Source organism: Daphnia pulex, chromosome 8 (genome assembly GCF_021134715.1).
Source record: "Daphnia pulex isolate KAP4 chromosome 8, ASM2113471v1".
Lineage (NCBI taxonomy): Eukaryota > Metazoa > Arthropoda > Branchiopoda > Diplostraca > Daphniidae > Daphnia > Daphnia pulex.
This window is the reverse complement of record NC_060024.1, coordinates 6,878,605-6,897,896: the sequence shown is the minus strand read 5'-3', so window position 1 is coordinate 6,897,896 and position 19,292 is coordinate 6,878,605. Positions and strand designations below refer to the sequence as shown.

The window sequence follows — 19,292 nt, the reverse complement described above, 5'->3', positions numbered from 1 at the left end:
AACTTTAACTCTTTTGAATTGAATCACTAAAAAAACCCAAGCCCCTCTCCAGTCAGCATTTTCCTGGCCGTCATATGCTTACGTGATGGATTAGTTATATGCTATCGAGCATACAGGTATAATATAGAGAGAGACTTTCTAGCAGCTCTGTAGACTTTTCTCTGTGTTTCAGTCGCAACTTTCTGCCAGTCCTCGGCCATCCTCCGTCCATTCCACTTGTCTACGTTCCGCGCAAACCATCCGCCCATATTATCAGCATACAGTTACTGCTCATTCCTTTCGCTTCTCTACATCGACCGTTGACCTAAAAGTCTATCTCTCTCTCCTTTTACGCGTGAATTTGGCCAGTCGCCATACCGTCTGGTTACATCAAAATGGCCGGCATTACTTATGCAACAACTCTCCTCATCACGGCCATTTGCTGCTGTCTGGTTACGGCAGCGAGCGCCTACAACATTCTCGTCTTGTCGCCCATCACGACGCCCAGCCACACCAACGTCCTGAAGCCGCTGGTGATGGCCCTGGCCGACCAGCGCGGCCACTCCGTCACCTACTGGAACGGACTCAAACCGCCGTCGGCCTTCAACTCTTCGACCAGCGGCAACTTGCGGGTCCTCCACTCGTCACCCAGCGACCTGGTCGACATCAACAGCGACCACGGAATCCGCTTCAGCCACCGCAACAGCCCCTTCCGGCTCTTCTTCGACATCCCCCAGCGGATGGCCACCTACTGCACGGCCGTCTTCAACGATCCCATTTTCCACCGGCTGATGATGAACGGGACGGACAACCAGGAGCGATACGATCTGCTGGTCATCGAAGGCGTTTTCAACGACTGCGCTTTGCTGCTGGCCAAAGCGCTGGACTTGCCGTTCGTCTACTTCAACTGCATGTCACCAACGCCGTGGCTGCTGGACGCCGTCGGCTCGCCGCTGGCCCTCGACCATTTCCCGCACCCGGGATTCAGTTACACGGACCAGATGAGTCTCTGGCAGAGGACCGTCAACGCCTTGTCCGGCGTCATGATCGTCTACTTTCACCGATGGGTCGTCATGCCCACCGTCGACCGGGTGGCTGCCAACATCCTCGGGCACAATCTGACGCCCGTCTGGGACATTGAGGATCGATATCTGAGCCTATTGATGACCAACAGCCATTTCAGCATCAATTACCAGTTCCCCATGCTGCCGGCCGTCGTCCAAATCGGCGGACTCTACTGCGCTCCTCCCAAACCGCTGCCGGAAGAGCTGGAATCCTTTGTAAACGCTTCCGGCGACGACGGATTCATCCTCGTCAGTTTCGGATCGATCTTCAAAGGATCACAAGTTCCCGACGGGATCCGCTTGCTTTTCCTCTCGACTTTCGCCCGTCTGAGTCAGCGGGTTATTTTCAAATGGGAAGATCAACCGGGCGAAAATGTTTCCATCCCGTCCAACGTCAAATTGCTCTCGTGGATGCCTCAGCAGGATTTGCTGGGCCACCCGAAAATCCGTTTGTTCATCAACCACGGCGGACTCAACAGCAAACAAGAGGCCGTCTACCACGGGGTCCCGTTCATCGCTCTGCCGCTCTTTGCCGATCAGCCCATCAACGCCCAAAAGGCCCAGGACGACGGGTACGCCATTCGACTCGATTGGGATAACTTGACGGAAGAGATTCTTTACGACGCAATCCAGCGGATTCTCACCGATCCGAGGTATGCCCTGAGGATGAAAGAAATTTCGGCGCTGTCGCGTGACGAGATGACGAGTCCACTGGACAGGGCCGTCTACTGGATTGAGTACGTCATCCGCCACCAGGGGGCTCCACATTTGCGCAGCGCTTCGCGCCAACTTTCCCTACACCAACGCGGATTCATCGACGTGATGCTCGTCGTCGTTAGCATCGCCTTTCTCGTCGCCTACGTCACCATTTGCATATGCCGCCGGGCCTTATTGCTGCTTCTGGCCTTGGCAGCAAGAAAACAACACGACACGCAACACGTGACGGGATCGGCCAAAAAAGTTGATTGATCGATTTCCGCCGTGCTATACACGCTCATACGTTAACACCTTGTATTATTACCTATATCATCAAAAGTATAGGCCAGTATTCTTTTAAATACTATATTCAGTTCTAAATGTTGACTGAATTAAATAATGACATCATGTATAGAATTATTTCCGCACTCTCCGCTATTAAATCATGAATTTCATAATTATTTCAATTATTTAATACAATTATTATCGACAAAAGTTAATATTTTCTCAACCTGCTGATTTATTTTATCAAATACATTACAACGTTGAGTTAAATGGTTAATACATCATGGTCCGAATATAACAGATTAACAGTGCATCAATTTTTAAGTATAGGCTATAATTTAGTATAAAATCTGGAATTGTACCAGGCCAATTCCATTCCGATGTATTCCCGTTTGCCTCCGCCAAGGATGGAAATGGGACGCAGGAGCCATGGATTGGGTCTCGAGCTGAAACGGACAAATCCTCCGGCTCCTTCCAGCTCTTGTAAGATGCGGACTCGGTGCTGGTAAATCTCCAACGGATCTTCCGGCCCGAAATGGATTTCGACGGCCAGTTGCTTGACTTTATCCGCCAGGAATCCGGATCTCAACATCTGCGGAATGGCGTCCCACTCGGAATATTCAACGTCCATTTTCAGGACGTCGATGGGCGTCGAGGACCCGTGACTAGTCGCCAACATCTCGTAGATGGACGAGGCCGTCTTCATGTTCCATCCTTTGATGGAATGCAATCCATCATCCGCTCCGGACAGGCCGATGTCGAAGAAATGAATTTTCTCAGTCCGATTGTGATCTTTCACTCCCATCGATGGATCGAAGGAATAAACTCGGCAACCGAACCTTTCCATCGCGTCTTCAAATGCCCACTGATTGTTTATTCCAAACGAGTAAACTAGACATTTATTATAGACGGGAGCGATGGATTTGTCGAGGCAGACAGACTTGTGGCCGTCCGGCGCAGCGATTCCCTGGGCATTCACGACCGAGAAACCGAAATCGACGGCGAAGAGACACGACGTGCTGTTGGTCCAGTGAAAATAGCGGAACATCTCCTCGGCCGACATGGATTCATCCGCTTTGTGCTGGGCGTTAACGATCCTGCCAATGAATGACGGGCAGTTGGTTGAATCGGGAGCCGTAACACAACTCTGATAATACAAACAAATGACGGCGGCTATAATGGAAGTGTTAACGACCGCCAACGCTCGTACGGGGGACATGGATTTATTAATTGAATAACTATCGACGCTAAATTTATTTTAAAAACCACTGAAAAAATAGGACGAACACGTATCAACAGTCAGATTGGAATAGCTCAAGCAGCCGACGTTTACAACGTAAACATCAAAATGATTCTCGATCAGATCGGTTGCTGGGATATGACCGATTGCAGTTATCATAGCGGTTATCAGTTATTTACTAGTCATCACTGAATCAGCTGTTAATAGAACGAGTCTATCAGGTGTTGTTTGTGACGACTGTGAAGAAAATGTATTGTAACAATACTACTACTAAAGGATGGACCTTGCAACGGACGACAATTCAAAAAGTCTTTTATTTTACCGCTAGATGTCTCTGACCGGCGTCTCAAAAGTAAAAACACCAAACGAATAAAATAAAAACACACGTCTGCTCTCTATGCTGTTTGCGTCTTGATGGAAATGCGACTCTGAACCAAAACATAACAAACAATCGAGACAAGGATTTCGTGGCCCCAATTGAATGCAAATATTGTTGATCTGAGAAATTGCGATATGGCGAACAGGCGTGCGATTGCCAGCAACGTCGACTGGCAGGTGGACAAGAAAAGTAATTCAGACAGAGCCAAGTATTTGTTCGAGACCAGCCTTTACTGCGACTGTGAATTCCTCGTTGGAAACGAAGAAGAGAAAGAGGTATTTCAAGCTTAGCAACTTTCCTAATCCAGCTTTGTTTATTTCAATACTCTTCTTTCCGCAGTTGGTGAAAGCGCACAAAATTTTCCTGGCCATGGGCAGCCCTGTTTTCGAAACCATGTTTTACGGAGGTATGGCACAAGCCAATGCTGGCCGATCAGTAAGCACAGGATCAGATGCAATAGAAGTACAAGACATTCAACCTTTTGCCTTCAAAGACTTGTTAGAGTAAGCACACTCATTCTCGCTGCACTTTGTTAAATCTACCCACACTAACGATTTCAATTTGATTAGGTTCATTTATACAGAACACGTTGATCTCAAGTCTTTTGAGCAAGCCTACGAGATTTCCTACGCAGCCAAAAAGTACATGGTGTCTAGCCTGGTGGAGAAGTGTTCCCAATACATGTGGAAGGATCTCATTCCCGATAACGTGTTCAGAGCCCTTGAATTTGCAAACTTGTTTGAAGACTCTTTACTCAAGGTATATAATCTGTTAGAGTTTCGTCTGGTAGTGTCTCACATCAGTTTTGCTTGTTGTACTTGAACAGGAGAGAAGTCTGAACCTGATTCGATGCCGCACAAAGGATTCCCTGTCGCACGCCCCGTTTGAGGACATTACGGAATCGACGCTGTTGATCCTGGTGAAGGAAGACGATCTCGTCATCAGCGAGACGGACCTGTTTGATGCCGTCAAACGCTGGGGCACCAAAGAATGTTCGAGAAGAGAAATCGACGTCAGCGGCCCAAATTTACGACTGGTATTATTGACAAATCCAATTTTCATCAGCCCGACTGACTTGATTGATTCAATCCTTTGGCTTTTACAGGTCCTGGCCAACATCATAGGGCACATTCGGTTCCTGACGATGACCAACGAGGACTTTGCCAATTCGCCAGCCATGTCGGGCATCCTGACGCAAGAAGAAAGCTTCGCCATCCTGATGAACATTAGCTGCCGCGACAAGTGGCCCATGCCTTCCCAGTTGTCTTCGTCCAGGCAGTCGCGCTACACGGCTCCCTACAACCTCAACTTTGGCGAGCACTCGCCCGGCAACAGGAGTCCCGTTAGCGTGTGTGGCAGGAGGTAAACAAAAATTAACAAAATTTCATCATTGATTGGCCATTTTTTAAAAATGTTTGTTACGCACAGTGTCGAGACGACTCCCATTTTGTCGTCGCCCGGCCGAATTTACTGCCAGAGGCGAGTCGAAGGCGAAACATTGGTGCACAACACGGGCATATTAGACTGTGCGGTGGCGTTGACGGTCGACCGAAACATTTGCATCCAAGGAATCGTCATCTCGTCACAAGCAAAGTAAAGAAATTAACCACCAGCCATCAGATCAGATCCATTTTCAATCAATTTGATTTTGACAGCCACACAGATTCGACCAATTGCGACCCAACGGGAGGCTACACGGAGCTGTTGTACTGCCATCTGTTGGATCGCGACGGGACGCGATTGACGTACTCGCATTTCAGCGGGCGCTCACCCAGGCGATCGACGATCGACGTCTTTTTCAACCGGCCCGTCTACGTCCAGCGCAACCGCGAGTACCGCATCTGCGTCGTCCTCAACCGCTGCGGCTACTACCCGCTGGGCACCGGCTCCTCCTGGGTCATGACGCAAGGAGTCCACTTCCGGTTCCGCTCTTCGTCCACCGATCCGTTCCCGCTCAACGACGGCATCCGCGACGGTTTCATCCGCGGCGTCATCTTTTCTTTTTGAAAACTCTCAGAATGAAAAACAAAATAAAATAAAATATGCTTCTATCAATCAATTTGTTTTACCCAACCGCCACTCTCTTTCGTTTCTCATCCACTCTCCATCCCTCCAAAAGAAAAAGAGAGATGTTTTTGTTCATATATTGTTGAATTGCAAAAATACATTGAAAGCCAAGACGATACAATTAAAAAAACAAAAAAAAAAAAAAACAACTAATTTTTGATCATACATTTATTCCCTTCTAAGTTGATTTTGATTCGACTGTAAAAAATGACGTAATTGTTAATTTTATTTTGTTTGCTTTGTTTTTTCAACACAGGAGAATATCACTTGTCGCGATGGTCGTCGTAGAACAGCTCAGCATCTTCCAGGTTGTCAATTTTCTTGTACTTGTTTCTGGGTGTTCCAACCAGTTGCTTTTGGGCGTGGGACCTGTGAGCACAAATGGATGAACGTCAGCTAATCGGGGCATATTGTAACATAACCAATAGTGGTAATAAGAGCTCCTATACAACCATTCCCAGTAGATACCAGGTATTTTGCCTCTGGCGACGACGTACAGATTTTTCTTAGTGTCAACCAGAAGTGAATCTTTGAGAAATGTTTCAGCCTTTTCTTGGCTGTCAAACTTTTGGAAATGTGCCCCGGCAAAGTTTTCCACGTGAGATTCACATTCCTCCCTACAAATTAGTAAATTGGAATTTGCAAAAAGGAAAATTCAATAAACTTCAATCCCAAAATTAATGAAATAAAATGAGTAAAACACCAAGTATGAAACAATCCAGTCTTTCGCCCTTTGACGACGGCGTAGAACGTAGTCATTTTTTCTGTATAATGGTTTGATCTGACTTTGGCCTAGCTACCGTCTTCTGCACCCAGGTCGATTGCAACTGTCTAATGTTGAGTTGCATAATATGCAAAATAAAAGACTGTCGGGATGAGAGGATATAGAAATTGGCGCTCAATTTAAACAACAGACGGAAACATTTAGGGCGTTAGCCGCCAGTTGATAATTAAAAGAAAAGTGATGGCACCCAAAGTTGTTTGAATTGAGCGCCAAATTTGAAAATCCCCTTTCAATCAGAGGTCCCCCGAGGAAGCAAATAATGATGATTAAATAACTAATACTCATTCTTTATCGCTGATTTTCAGATCTACTGCTTACGTAAGAAATAATAAGTTTAGACTTTTAATAGACAGAAAGTTATTACTTCAACCTTTCCGGCCCTTGGACTAGTATATAGGACTTTCAATCGACGAAGATTTAATTGCCCAGACGGAATTTAAAAAAAAAATAATAAATAAAAATAAAGGATCGGGAGGTCATACCCGCCAATCGGTATATATACCTGTGCAATAAAGTAATGAAGTTCACCCGCATGATGACGCACAGACGCCATACATCAATTAGTCATCCGGACATTGAACGAATATTCCACCCGATTCCACCGTATTTATGTTGGGTATTTCATGTGTTTGATTTGAATCACATCTAGTTGTCATAGAAACCAATACTCTCGATGTTTTTGTTTTTTAACCAACCCGGGGTATAAGTTCGAATATACTGAAATTGCCGCACCCTATAATACTGCACTCTGAGTGGAACCCGCAATGAATAGACTATCTCACAAATGGAAATAACAGAAAACTTTTTCATGATTAAATGGACATCGACACAGGATTTTCTTTCTAGACTTTGTTCGACTTTGTTAGACCCGTATAATATTGCCCAAAACGAAATTGAAGTCTTGCCGAGTCTTGCTTCATACACATTCTCTTTTATATTGAATATAATTTGAATGGAATTCTGTTATTCAGATAGCATCAAAATGGATATACAAGGCGAGATGAGCGACAAATTGCGATCCTATATTCCAAACCCAGCAGGTGCAATACTACTCGTCAGTTTTACGAAATGATGGTGTCGTCGCATCATCAACACGCTTATTTTAACGTGCGTCTTAGCTCATCTATTATATCAACTGAGATAATTATGTAAGCCTACTATATTATATATTCCACGTTAAATTATGGTATAACGGTGCCCTTGAAAGCAGTGGTGAGTATGAGGATTACCGTCGAACTCGACAGTGCTGCCAAACAACAATCATCACCGAACTATTTCAGCCACCAGGCCGCGTCTGTTGGGGAGTATAGCGAAAAAAAACTACATCTCAAGAATTTCAACCGAGGGTGTATAATATTTTCTAATGGCCCAAATAATATTTTTTTTCTTTAAATATCACGTGCTGTTCTATTTCCTTTATTAATTGACTTACTTTTTAAAAATGAAAATGTATACCTTATTCACGTATATTATAATAACATCGAATTGCCACAGGACCTTGAGGCTGCATGAAACGAAACTCATTCTAATGTGGAGGAAACAGTTTGAACCGGCCGCCTAGCCTTGCTTGCTGAAATGGCAATAGGCCTTACAACTACGAGGACGACAGCAGCTATATTAAACCATGATAATAAAACTTCATCAACAGGATAGATTTCATGTGCAGACTGTTTTCATTTAATACATATACAATATATCCTAATAAGACAAATATATATTGTTTTGGTTTTCTCTCAAAAAGCCCCAGCAGCAATTTTGCTGAAACATATAACATCAGCATAAGCTATAGGGGTCCGACTCACGTGGAATCCCAAAACCCATCCACATTAGGATATAAAAGGGCAAACATTTGCTACTTGACATTTTGAGAGATCTCCTGCTGTGAAATAGGCCAGCTGTGGCTGGCTTTTCTATATGTATATATACTGTTGACAATATAAGAGCTATATAGTCACATCTTTTGTTTTGTTCCTTTGCACGAATATACACGTGCGGTTGTCATAGTGAATTTTTCTTTGCTTGGTCCACGCGCTATATGTACAGACCAATAAAAACAAAAAAATTCCCAATAAGCTGCTGCATAGTTTCCAAATGAATAAAAAAATACTGTTGCTGCGTGATTGATGCGCCCAACCCCAATGCAACTTCCCATCGCTGTAAAAGTAAAGGGTATCCGGCAGCATCTGCAGGAGCATATGATAACAAACGTTATTAAAGCCTATACCGTTGAGGCATCACTGCTGTGATCTATACGTATAAACTTGCCTGCTGCTGATGCATTGTTCCCTAAAGATATAAAATAGAAAGCTGACAACAGAAATTCAACAGTGTTATAGTCGACACTGTCCTGCTCTGCTATTACATAAAAATACAACAGAAAATATTACCAATAAAGATCATATAGGGTCTATGCTGATTCGTGTGTGTATTATTATATTTAAAAAATTGCTGTACCTATATTATAAGATAATATTATATTGTTCGGGTAATCTTATAATTGACAGGGAGATCTCGGTTATACGCATCTCTCGTTCGCAATGCACCTTCAATAAAATGTTAATTTACAATAGCAATTATATTATATTCATCCATCAGCTTGTTATAGAAAATGCTGGTTGCGAATACGTTGACTTGGATGCTGGCGGTGATGATGGCCGTTTTTTACCAGCGAAGCACTTCGACAATGGCATATTATTCAGATAATTACCAATCATTGACAGCGATGACGGACTCCAGCATCAAGACGCCACGAGAAAAACCTCATCTCATAATCATGCTGAATGAGGTATATATTTAATAGGCTATAACATACAAAGTAGGCTATATTGCTATAAAGATATTATACACAGCCGCGATAAACTGCTTATTTTAACGATTTCCAGTACCTACACACCCCTAACAGTTTCAGTACCCTTCGAAAGGGTCGAATATGCTACTGAAACGCAATTCAGTATTTTACTGTACTTGCTTAAGTACAAATTCTCTACTAACCATTCATTTGCCTACTTTTTACGTTATTCCTAGTGAAACTGTTAGTAGGCATAGTTCTGTTCAGTAGGTTGGTCCAGCAGTTTATAAAGATTTAGTTAGTAGTCTGAAAAATTCAGTATGTTCAGGTAGGGTTAGTAGTTTGATTTTAAAAAGTAATCAATAATAAAAGCAATGTAGGTTATAGCTAGTAGTTTACAAAAATTTAGTACTTTTGTTATAAGTAGTGTGAACAATTCAGTACCTTTGATCACTAGTTCAAAAAGTTCAGTAGGAATGGTTAGCAGTTTGATGGAAAAAAGTCATCAGTTGTAGGTTAGTAACATACAAAACTGTAAGTAGTATGTTTTCACATCATTGCGGTTTAGTAGGTTACAACTTACAAGGAATAAGTAGTATTCGTTAGGATAGTAGCTTTTATATATATCAATGTGGCGTGCCTGTAAGGCATTAGACTGCCATGCCAAAGGTCCGGGTTCAATTCCCGAATAAATCAAGTCTTCTTTCCAAGTTAAATAAAATCGAAATGGTCGGTTAGTGGTGCCGAGTAATATCAGTAGGAATGCCAAAACCAATGCCGTAAATGAAGTGGTCAAAACTTTTTAAGTAAGGGGTGGGTAGTAAAAGCAGGAAAGAATTTAAAGTGGTTTAGTTTATAATTAGTAAGGCGAGTAAGAAAAGGTAGAAGAATTGAGAAGTAGTTTCAATCAATTGGTTAGTAGGCTGTCACCGAGTAGCAGTTACATGAAAGTAGGATACCGCCACTGTGTAGTTTAACAGTTTTCGTGTAGGCCTATAGTTGGTAGATCATCCCTCAAATAATATAAATACTAATGACTATATAAATACATTTATACAATATTACCACTTTTTATTCTTCTTTTATTAATGAATTTTGATAATATCGAAAGTATACCATAGCGATGAAAATCGTGAGGAATTCATCCGGACACATGGTTGGGATTGACGGAATCGCCCCGGAAATCCTTTACTGGCTGGCTCGTCGATACGACTTTGAGTATAATAATTTTAAAACAGCGAAACACAATATAAGGGCTTTTACTGAATTTCATTTGATTTCTAATTTAAATTTATGGACGCCAACACCTTTTTGTTATTCAATTATTATATCAGTTATACCATCATTGATTCGAATCTGACTACCCTGAACGAAGTATTGCCTGCTCTGACTAACTACAGGAAAAAAGGAGTAGGTCTAATGGTCTATACGGAAATATCTTTTATAATTAATTGCAACAAAATTAGGCTACCTTAACAAAAATGTGTATATTATATCATTAACTTTATTCATTTTGGATAAGGATTGTGACATGATTCTCGGTGCCATTTCCCAATCGATTGGCATCGGACGACTTGATAACTTGGAGATCCCGCATTCTTGGTTGCACGCAAGAATCGCTTTTCTCATTCCCATGCCAGAAGTCTTGCAAAACAATGTTGACGCCGTCATCAAACCTTTTCAAGGATGGGTATATAAGCCTATATTTTTTATCGACACTCACCCCTCAAATCACATGAATAATATAACATTCAATTAAAATCTCAAATGTCACCCATATTGCCATATATATTATATAGTATATTAGTAGGCCTATGAGATATACCTATACATCAATCACATCAGGAATTCTTATTTTTTTAAGGTATGGATAGGGTTAGCTTTAGCATTTGTGTCGGTTGTGATCACGCTACTATGTTTCAAGGAATACATTCTACGAACGAAACAACCATCATCCTGCAGCAACACAAAAACGAATCACAGCGACCAACATTCCTACTTCAAATATATGACGAACAGCAACATTTTCCTATACGTTTTAGGAACACTACTGAACCAAGGTAAAGGAATTGATTCCATAAAAAAAAATTTAAAGTCAAAGATCGCAATCGTAAATTACATTCAATTAAATCCGCGCGCCAATAATTCATATATATTATATAGGTGGCCACATTCTTTGCAAGATTACTTTCTTCCGTCTAGCGATGGGCGCTTGGTGTCTGTTGATTTTTGTGTTACTCAACGTCTACAACGGAGTCCTCATTTCTTTCGTGATGGCAATTCATCACGGCGAGCCACTCATCAAATCCATGGAAGATGTGGCCATCAACTCTGACATCAAACTCGTTGTGGACAGGAACCAAGGCCCTGATATCATATTTTCGGTTTGAACTTTTTTATAGTTCATTATGGCATCAGTGATGTGTTCCCAGATGATTTTCCATGCTGTTGAATTTATTGGCTCATTTATAGACGGCCAAAAACGGATTGTACAAGTCACTGGGCGACAAATTGCGATCGTATCCCAACTCAAGGTGCAACAGTACTCAGGACTGCATCGAAATGGTGAAAGCGTTGCCCCATCGCCACGTTTATTTCAATGTAGGCACATCTTGAAATTTCACTCGATCTATTACAGCAATCCAGCATCAGTAATCTTAATTGATGCATGCCATAATTGTATTTGCTCTTTGATTTTTCGTATCGTTCCTAAATAACAGCTGCATATTTGAAATAATTTCAATGTTGGCATGATTTGTTCACCCATGTACAGACCGTAATCGCTTTGAAAGAGGCAATGAAAGCAGATTACAGCCAGTCACGCAACTGTAACTTGATTATGGCTGCTGAGGATAAGTCAATCAGGCCGGGCAGTTTCCTACTACGAAAACATAGTCCTTACCTTGAGGAATTCAACCGCGGGTATATGTTATAATAATTTAGACTAATTGATTTGATGTATTTTATAAGGCTGATTCAACGTGATTTTTAATATATTTTTTTCAAGGATTTTAACAGTTTGTGATACGGGACTGATTCTTCGTTGGGTCAACCAGTTCGAAGCGGATACTAAACCTTGTACGAACGAAGGTTACCAGCAAAGAAAAGGAAAAAATAAGGACAAAACAACGCTGAGGCGTTTATCATTAGGAAATCTAGCGGGAGCATTTGCAGTTTTGGTCGTCGGCTATTTCTTAGCTATTCTGAACTTTTTGTACGAAATATTCGTTTATCGTTGGAGGATCAACAGGAAATCGCAGAAATAATTTCCTTGTCCAAAATATAGGGGGAGAGGGGGCTAGTTGGCAGGTGGGGTAAGTTGGCATTTTGCTAAATAGACCCCTTACAGACCAAAACAAATCAAGCCTTTTACACCAAATATGAAAAACAACACCCAGATTGCTCGTACAAAATTTCAAAAGTATACGACTTCCCCAACAGGAGTTATAGCAAAAAGAAAAAAAAACGGCTAGAAGTTTTTTTTTTGCCTCTCAGCACTTTTTATTTTTCTCATAGTATAAAACTCTAAGAGTGTCAGAAAACCCATTAGCCAAATAGAATTAATGTCTGTGTTATTTTTAAAAGAAACTCGACATTTATACATTAAAAGGTTATTTAGTTATCAATTTATTTGTTCGAAAAGCACCCTGTGGGGTTAGTTGTCGAAAATTTAGAGGGGCATGTTGTCATACGGATTTCTCACCAGATGCTGAGTAGCAAGTTTTCAAAATTCAAACTAGAAATTTGGGAGCATTGCAAAATCCTCAGCAGCCAACTTACCCCGTAGGTGGGGCAAGTTGGCAGACTCTTTTTCTGCCGTTTTTCTCAATTTCACAATTTCGTGTAAATGAACATTGTAAACAAATACGATCAATTCATAGAGAATTGAAATCTGAATCTGATTCATTCATTCATTTTACCAGTAGTGTACTCAAAAAATTCAAAAAAATTCAGGAAAAATGCACCTGACAACTAACCTCTGAACTAATCTCCCCTATACACAATATTTTGTTTATCCTTTAGGAAACTTGCGAGGAAACTTGCTTCCTGATGGTGAAGTGCATGGTAGGCTATATAGCATCAGCAGGATATTGTCATATTAGATGCAATCGGATGCAATTGCTTTACCCAGCACTCTGCTGTGTAAGTCTACTATTATACGTAAAGAGGATTAACGATCGATCAGCTGCTGACTTGAATATTTGATTAGTATTTGTAAGGTTGATGTGACTAGTAGGATTTGTGGTTGACTAGTTGTGTAAGGTCATTGTCAAAATTTGAAGGCCCCAACCGGAGCAGAAAATTCACGATAAAAGTGATCGACTTTTATTCTGCAGTTGATGCTCGTTATTGATGTGTTTTGCACCGATTTGAACATATATAAGATGTATAATAGCTTATATATGATATATTTGTCGTATAGCCCGATCATCTACTATATATTTTAGTCCTTAATTAAATGTTCTATGTTGTGGTCATATTTCATTTATGGATCATAAAAAAATTGTAAGGTCAAATCAATATAGAAATAAACAATTTTGTCAGAAGATAATATCGATTGTAACCGCGGCATATACACGATATGAATTATCTATTACATACCTCAGATGAATATGATGCTATACATTTCCTAATTATTTTATGTTCTATAATCTTATTTCCAAGGTGGACACGGGTTGGATACGCCTTGTCTGTACATTTCCTTTCTATATCATCATCAACCTGCTGTCGATCTTTGACCGACGCCATTTCAACTGATGTACCCTATATACGACGCTGCTATAGATCCCGATGCTTTCAATAGTATATACGAAGTTATCGTGCCCTATATAGCTCTCTTTTCGCATTAGTATACATGGGAATCAGTGCAGCAATACGAAGTCTTGTAAAAAATGTATATGCTACTCCCAAAGATATAAATGACGTAGTTAAATAAACCAAAAAGGTAAGTAGCTTTATAGTCGATCTATACAACTCTCTCCTAATATATGTAAGCTACAATACTAACAAATGTTGATGTAAGCTATAGATTCTACAATATACACATGCGCAATGACGTTTGCATTCCGAATTGAAGCACATAAAAACGTTTCATTGGGTTTAACGCCATCTTAATGTATCCTCAACTGTTCTCACAAATAGAAGTAGCTATTATAATATTTCATTTGGATCATGAAATCGTTTACTTTGATCATGTTGGCGACGGTTTTTTATCACAAAGTCACTAAAACATCAGTGACAGCATTCATGACGGACGAGAAGACACTACCGGAGAAAGATCACCTTAAAATCATGGTGAACGAGGTAGGCTATCAAATAAGTCACCTTTTATAGGAATGTCCTTCACATTTTGCATACACTATCACAATTATGATTGTTACTCAAATAAAGCGTGTCTTGCCAAAAATTAAAACAATGTATGCAATTTTTAAATGTTGTCTTATTATTGACGAACTTGGATACAACAAGTATTCTATAGCGATGAAAATCGTGAGAAATTCATCCGGAAACACGGTTGGGATTGACGGAATCGCCCCGGAAATCCTGTATTGGCTGGCTCGTCGATATGACTTTGAGTATAATAATTTTAAAACAGCGAAACACAATATAAGGACGTTTACTGAATTTACTTTTATTTCTAATTAAATTTTTGGACGCCAACACATTTTTGTTATTCAATTATTTTAGTTATACCATCATTGATTCAAATCTGACTACCCTAAACGAAGTATTGCCTGCTCTGGCTAACTACAGGAAAAAAGGAGTAGGTCTATACATACAAGTGTTTCATGAAATGCCTTTTATCATTAATTGCGGCAATGTTTTCCTTTTCAAAAACATGTCCCATTTACTATTCTTAGGACTGTGACATGATTCTCGGTGCCATTTCCCAATCGATTGGCATCGGACGACTTGATTACTTGGAGATCCCGCATTCTTGGCTGCACGCAAGAATCGCTTTTCTTATTCCCATGCCGGATGTCCTGCTAAACAATGTTGACGCCGTCATCAAACCTTTTCAAAAATGGGTATACGTTTCCGACACCCATAATCCCACCTTATTCCCAAGCGACCCAGCACAATTGTGCTGGGTGCAGCTTTAAAGCTTCATTCGCAATTTAAAATTTCATTTGAGTAGGGGAGAACGGGGCAATTGAGGCTATTGTGTAACTTGGCACCTACGTTTTTCGTCCTCTTGCGACCGAGGGATTGAATTTTAAAAATTACCTATTATGGTCTTTACTAATGCGCATCTTCAAAACAAATTATTTAAATAGTTCAAGTAGTATGGGAACAAGAAAAAAAAATAGTTTTTTAACCCATAAATCGTGTCGTCCATTTCGTTTTCTTTTTTCTATTGCGGAATTCCCTAGTTAACATAAAATGTATTAAAAATAAGTTTCTAAAATGAAATTGTTTCTTCTTTCAGAAACTTATTTTTATTTATTTTTATTGAACCAAATTATTGCTTGAAAACGCCATAATAACAAAGACAAACTTTTCTCGGGGCAAATTGTGTTGCTGGGTTAGAGATAGGAGGGAAAATTTTTCTGAAAATTTAGTTGATGACGCCATCGCCAGGTGTTCTTTTAGCCCGTAAGAATAACATGGGCCGTTCTACCGCCCCGTGACTCGACCAACCCTCTTAAAAAAAATTGTCATAGACTAAAAATACGCTTTTGATAGCTCTTTTTCCTCTTTTTTTAAGCCTAGCGGGGACAAAAAATATTGATAAATAAAGAAGTGGGGGCTCAAAAAGTAAAAAAAGTGTCAACTAGTACAACTTCCCCCTACCCAAACATATTCGGTAGCCAGAGTAACACTTGCCATTGTACTAAATGCTAAATCTTCTTTTTTCGTAAGGTTTGGATCGGGTTAGCTTTAACATTTGTGTCGGTTGTGGTCACGTTGCTATGTTTCAAGCGACACCTTTTACGAATGAATCGATCATCTAACATCAGCAACGTAAAAACGAATTTCAGGGACCAATATTCCCACTTGAAATATATGTCAAACAGCAACATATTCCTATACGTTTTAGGAACACTACTGAACCAAGGTAGGATATATAGGAATTGATTCTATAAAATAAAATGTTGAAGTCAAAGATCGCAAACGTAGCAACCCAAGCATCAGTGTTTTAAAAAATGTTGTTAGGCCTACATTCAAATCCATTTTGCTGATACTATATATACGTATATAGGTGGCTACATTGCTTGCAAGATTACTTTCTTCCGTCTAGCGATGGGCGCTTGGTGTCTGTTGATTCTTGTGTTACTCAACGTCTACAACGGAGTCCTCATTTCTTTCGTGATGGCAATTCATCACGGCGAGCCACTCATCAAAGCCATGGAAGATGTGGCCATCAACTCTGACATCAAACTCGTTGTGGACAAGAACCAAGGCCCTGATATCATATTTTCGGTTTGAACTTTTTTATAGTTCGTTATGGCATCAGCGATGTGTTCCCAGATGATTTTCCATGCTGTTGAATTTATTGGCTCATTTATAGACGGCCAAAAAGGGATTGTACAAGTCACTGGGCGACAAATTACGATCGTATCCCAACTCAAGGTGCAACAGTACTCAGGACTGCATCGAAATGGTGAAAGCGTTGCCCCATCGTCACGTCTATTTCAATGTAGGCACATCTTGAAATTTAACTAGATGTATAAGTAATACATCTTGTTGAAGTAAAGTATATTTCAACAATCCAGCATCAGTTATATTGATGCATGGCATAATTGTTTTTGCTCTTTAATTTTTCGTATCGTTATATTAAACAATATTGTATTTAAAAAAATTTCAATTTTGGCAACTAATTGTCAACCCGCAGACCATGATGGCTTTGAAAGAGGCAATGAAAGAAGATTACAGCCTGACACACCAATGTAATTTGATTATTTCTGCCGAAGATTCTTCTGTCCGGGCAGGTAGTTTCCTACTACGAAAACATAGTCCTTACCTTGAAGTATTCAACCGAGGGTAAACAACTGATTTGATGTATTAAAATATTACAACGTTCTTGCAGCTACGGAGAAAAATTTTATTGGTTTGGCATGTGTAGGCTAATAAAGCTTCAATTTCTAACTTTTAAAAAATTGAATTGAAATCAAATTCTACTATTTATGAATTTTATTGATTCATTGGCATTGCAAATGATTAATTAAAAGTTATTTTGTCAATATTTGTCACTAGGATTTTAACACTGTGTGACACGGGTCTGATCCTTCATTGGGTTAACCAGTTTGAAGCGGATATCAAACCTTGCACGACAGAAGATTATCAGCAAAGAAAACGAAAGGACAAATCAACACTGACACGTTTAACGTTGGCCAATCTAGCGGGCGCATTTGCAGTTTTGGTCATCGGTTATTTGATTTCTATCCTGATCTTTCTGAAAGAAATGATCTTTTACCATTGCATGCTGCTGGAGAAGCGAAATAAGGACATAGCAGCAGTAGCCTGACCAGTTTCTTCCTTTCATCCGAAGCATTAAATCCGTCATTTATTTCTATAACCAGGAGGTGCCGGTGTGGTGGCAGGTAGTTGGGGAGACCGGGGCTGTATGTGGGACACGGGGCTATAATGTAAAAGGCAATTAAAACATGTAAAATTCGTTTAAAAATTGTGTAATAAATACAGGGTATGTTAAATTACGTTTTATTTATCATACAAACTTTATTTCTTGAAATTGTGATTTATTTTTCTTGTTCTATGGGAAATTGAAAAATGGGAATCTGAAAAAATATTTAAGAAGTTTAGTTTTTTATTTTATTGATACTCAAATCAATATTTTTGTAAAACCCAGATAGCTATTTGATAGCAATTTTATTCTAGTTTAAGGTGGTATATTTTTTTGTATGTATGTATTTAGTAATTTAGTTAATTTAGTGTTTTTTGGGTTGGGGTTAAACGGGACATGGAAAACGGGGTAAAACAGGTATTGCAAGATCAACGTTTTTTCCAGAAAAACGCCCCCTGGCAACAAAAACAAAGGAAAACTGATCGAAAAAACTTTTTGATAGTATCAAAAAAAATACGAAATAAATAAAAATACAGCACTTCGGAAAAGGAAATGAATTTCCTTTTCACCAGTGCATTATTTAATAAATATAATTAAGCCGTTGCAGAGAAAAACGATGTTCCATTTTACCCCTGGCTCTGTTCCGTTTAATCCTAATTTTTTTTGTTTTTAGGCATTTATTCATTTTGTCATTTCATCACATAACTATTAAATGAATCAACGAAAAAAATAAAAAAATAATCAAATGTAAATAAATGCCAGGGAATCACCCCTATACTTTTATTTTTTCATAATTCTTATTTTTATTTAAATGGCAGCGTAAAAAAAATGTTCCACATAGCCCCGGTCTCCCCTATAGAGTGAAGAATTGTGCATCTTTTGGCACAAAGAAAAAGATTTTAGCTTGGTTTTTAGTATTTTTTGTATATTTTTGAAAACTCCGTATTTAACACAGCGCATATAAGGGAAAACGGGATTGTACCTAATAAAGTGAAGGATACCGTAGCGCCATGGGGGTTAATCCTACGATAACTTTGTGTGTGTAAAAAATGTAGATCATCATTAGATCTACTCAGGAAAAAAAGAAAAAAATCTAGCCCAAGCCGTTCGGTGAGAATTTGCACTTTTTCTAAGACATGTAGTGCCATAAGAATGCACTGAAAAAAGGGGGTGTACCCTGCTGGGTAATGTATTATAGCAACTTCAAGTTCATAAAAGTATTTTTTCCCAGTTCCTGGAAGATTTTCTATGAACCATTTTTCTAAAACTATTTTTTCATTAATTGCTTTATGAATTTATTGATTCAATAGACTTGAAATGGTGTATTGGACATCGATTTACACATCCTGTAATAAAGAAATGGTTTTAACGAGTGAGATAAATATTATAGCAACTTCAAGTACTGTGCTATGCTTAAACAAAGCTGTGCATTTTTCAAAAACTTTTTCTTCATGAATTGCTCTATGAGTTTATTGATTCAATA

At 39.7% G+C, this 19,292-nt stretch overlaps 3 protein-coding genes across 4 annotated transcripts; 2 read left to right on the top strand and 1 right to left on the bottom strand.

Annotated features, from left to right (window-relative positions):
- The first annotated feature begins 160 nt into the window (after positions 1–160).
- On the top strand, positions 161–2,235 carry LOC124200784 (UDP-glycosyltransferase UGT5-like). The gene has a single exon (XM_046597080.1). It carries the CDS (start codon positions 375–377, stop codon positions 2,010–2,012), a length of 1,638 nt encoding a protein of 545 aa, XP_046453036.1. The 5' UTR covers positions 161–374; the 3' UTR covers positions 2,013–2,235.
- Positions 2,236–3,592: 1,357 nt separating this feature from the next.
- Positions 3,593–5,684, top strand: LOC124200786 (BTB/POZ domain-containing protein 2-like). Its single transcript, XM_046597082.1, has 7 exons — positions 3,593–3,918; positions 3,983–4,146; positions 4,213–4,402; positions 4,470–4,679; positions 4,749–5,005; positions 5,072–5,236; positions 5,299–5,684. Exons 1-7 carry the CDS (start codon positions 3,778–3,780, stop codon positions 5,648–5,650), a joined length of 1,479 nt encoding a protein of 492 aa, XP_046453038.1. The 5' UTR covers positions 3,593–3,777; the 3' UTR covers positions 5,651–5,684.
- Positions 5,685–5,948: 264 nt separating this feature from the next.
- Positions 5,949–6,557, bottom strand: LOC124200794 (ribonuclease H-like). Of its 2 annotated transcripts, none has more exons than XM_046597090.1 (3): positions 6,414–6,557; positions 6,163–6,327; positions 5,949–6,079 (listed from the first exon to the last, which is right to left on the bottom strand). In XM_046597090.1, exons 1-3 carry the CDS (start codon positions 6,467–6,469, stop codon positions 5,974–5,976), a joined length of 327 nt encoding a protein of 108 aa, XP_046453046.1. In that variant the 5' UTR covers positions 6,470–6,557; the 3' UTR covers positions 5,949–5,973. The 2 variants fall into 2 exon arrangements, with proteins under 2 accessions (XP_046453046.1, XP_046453047.1); XM_046597091.1 differs by having other exon boundaries at positions 6,179–6,327.
- Between the last annotated feature and the right edge of the window lie 12,735 nt (positions 6,558–19,292).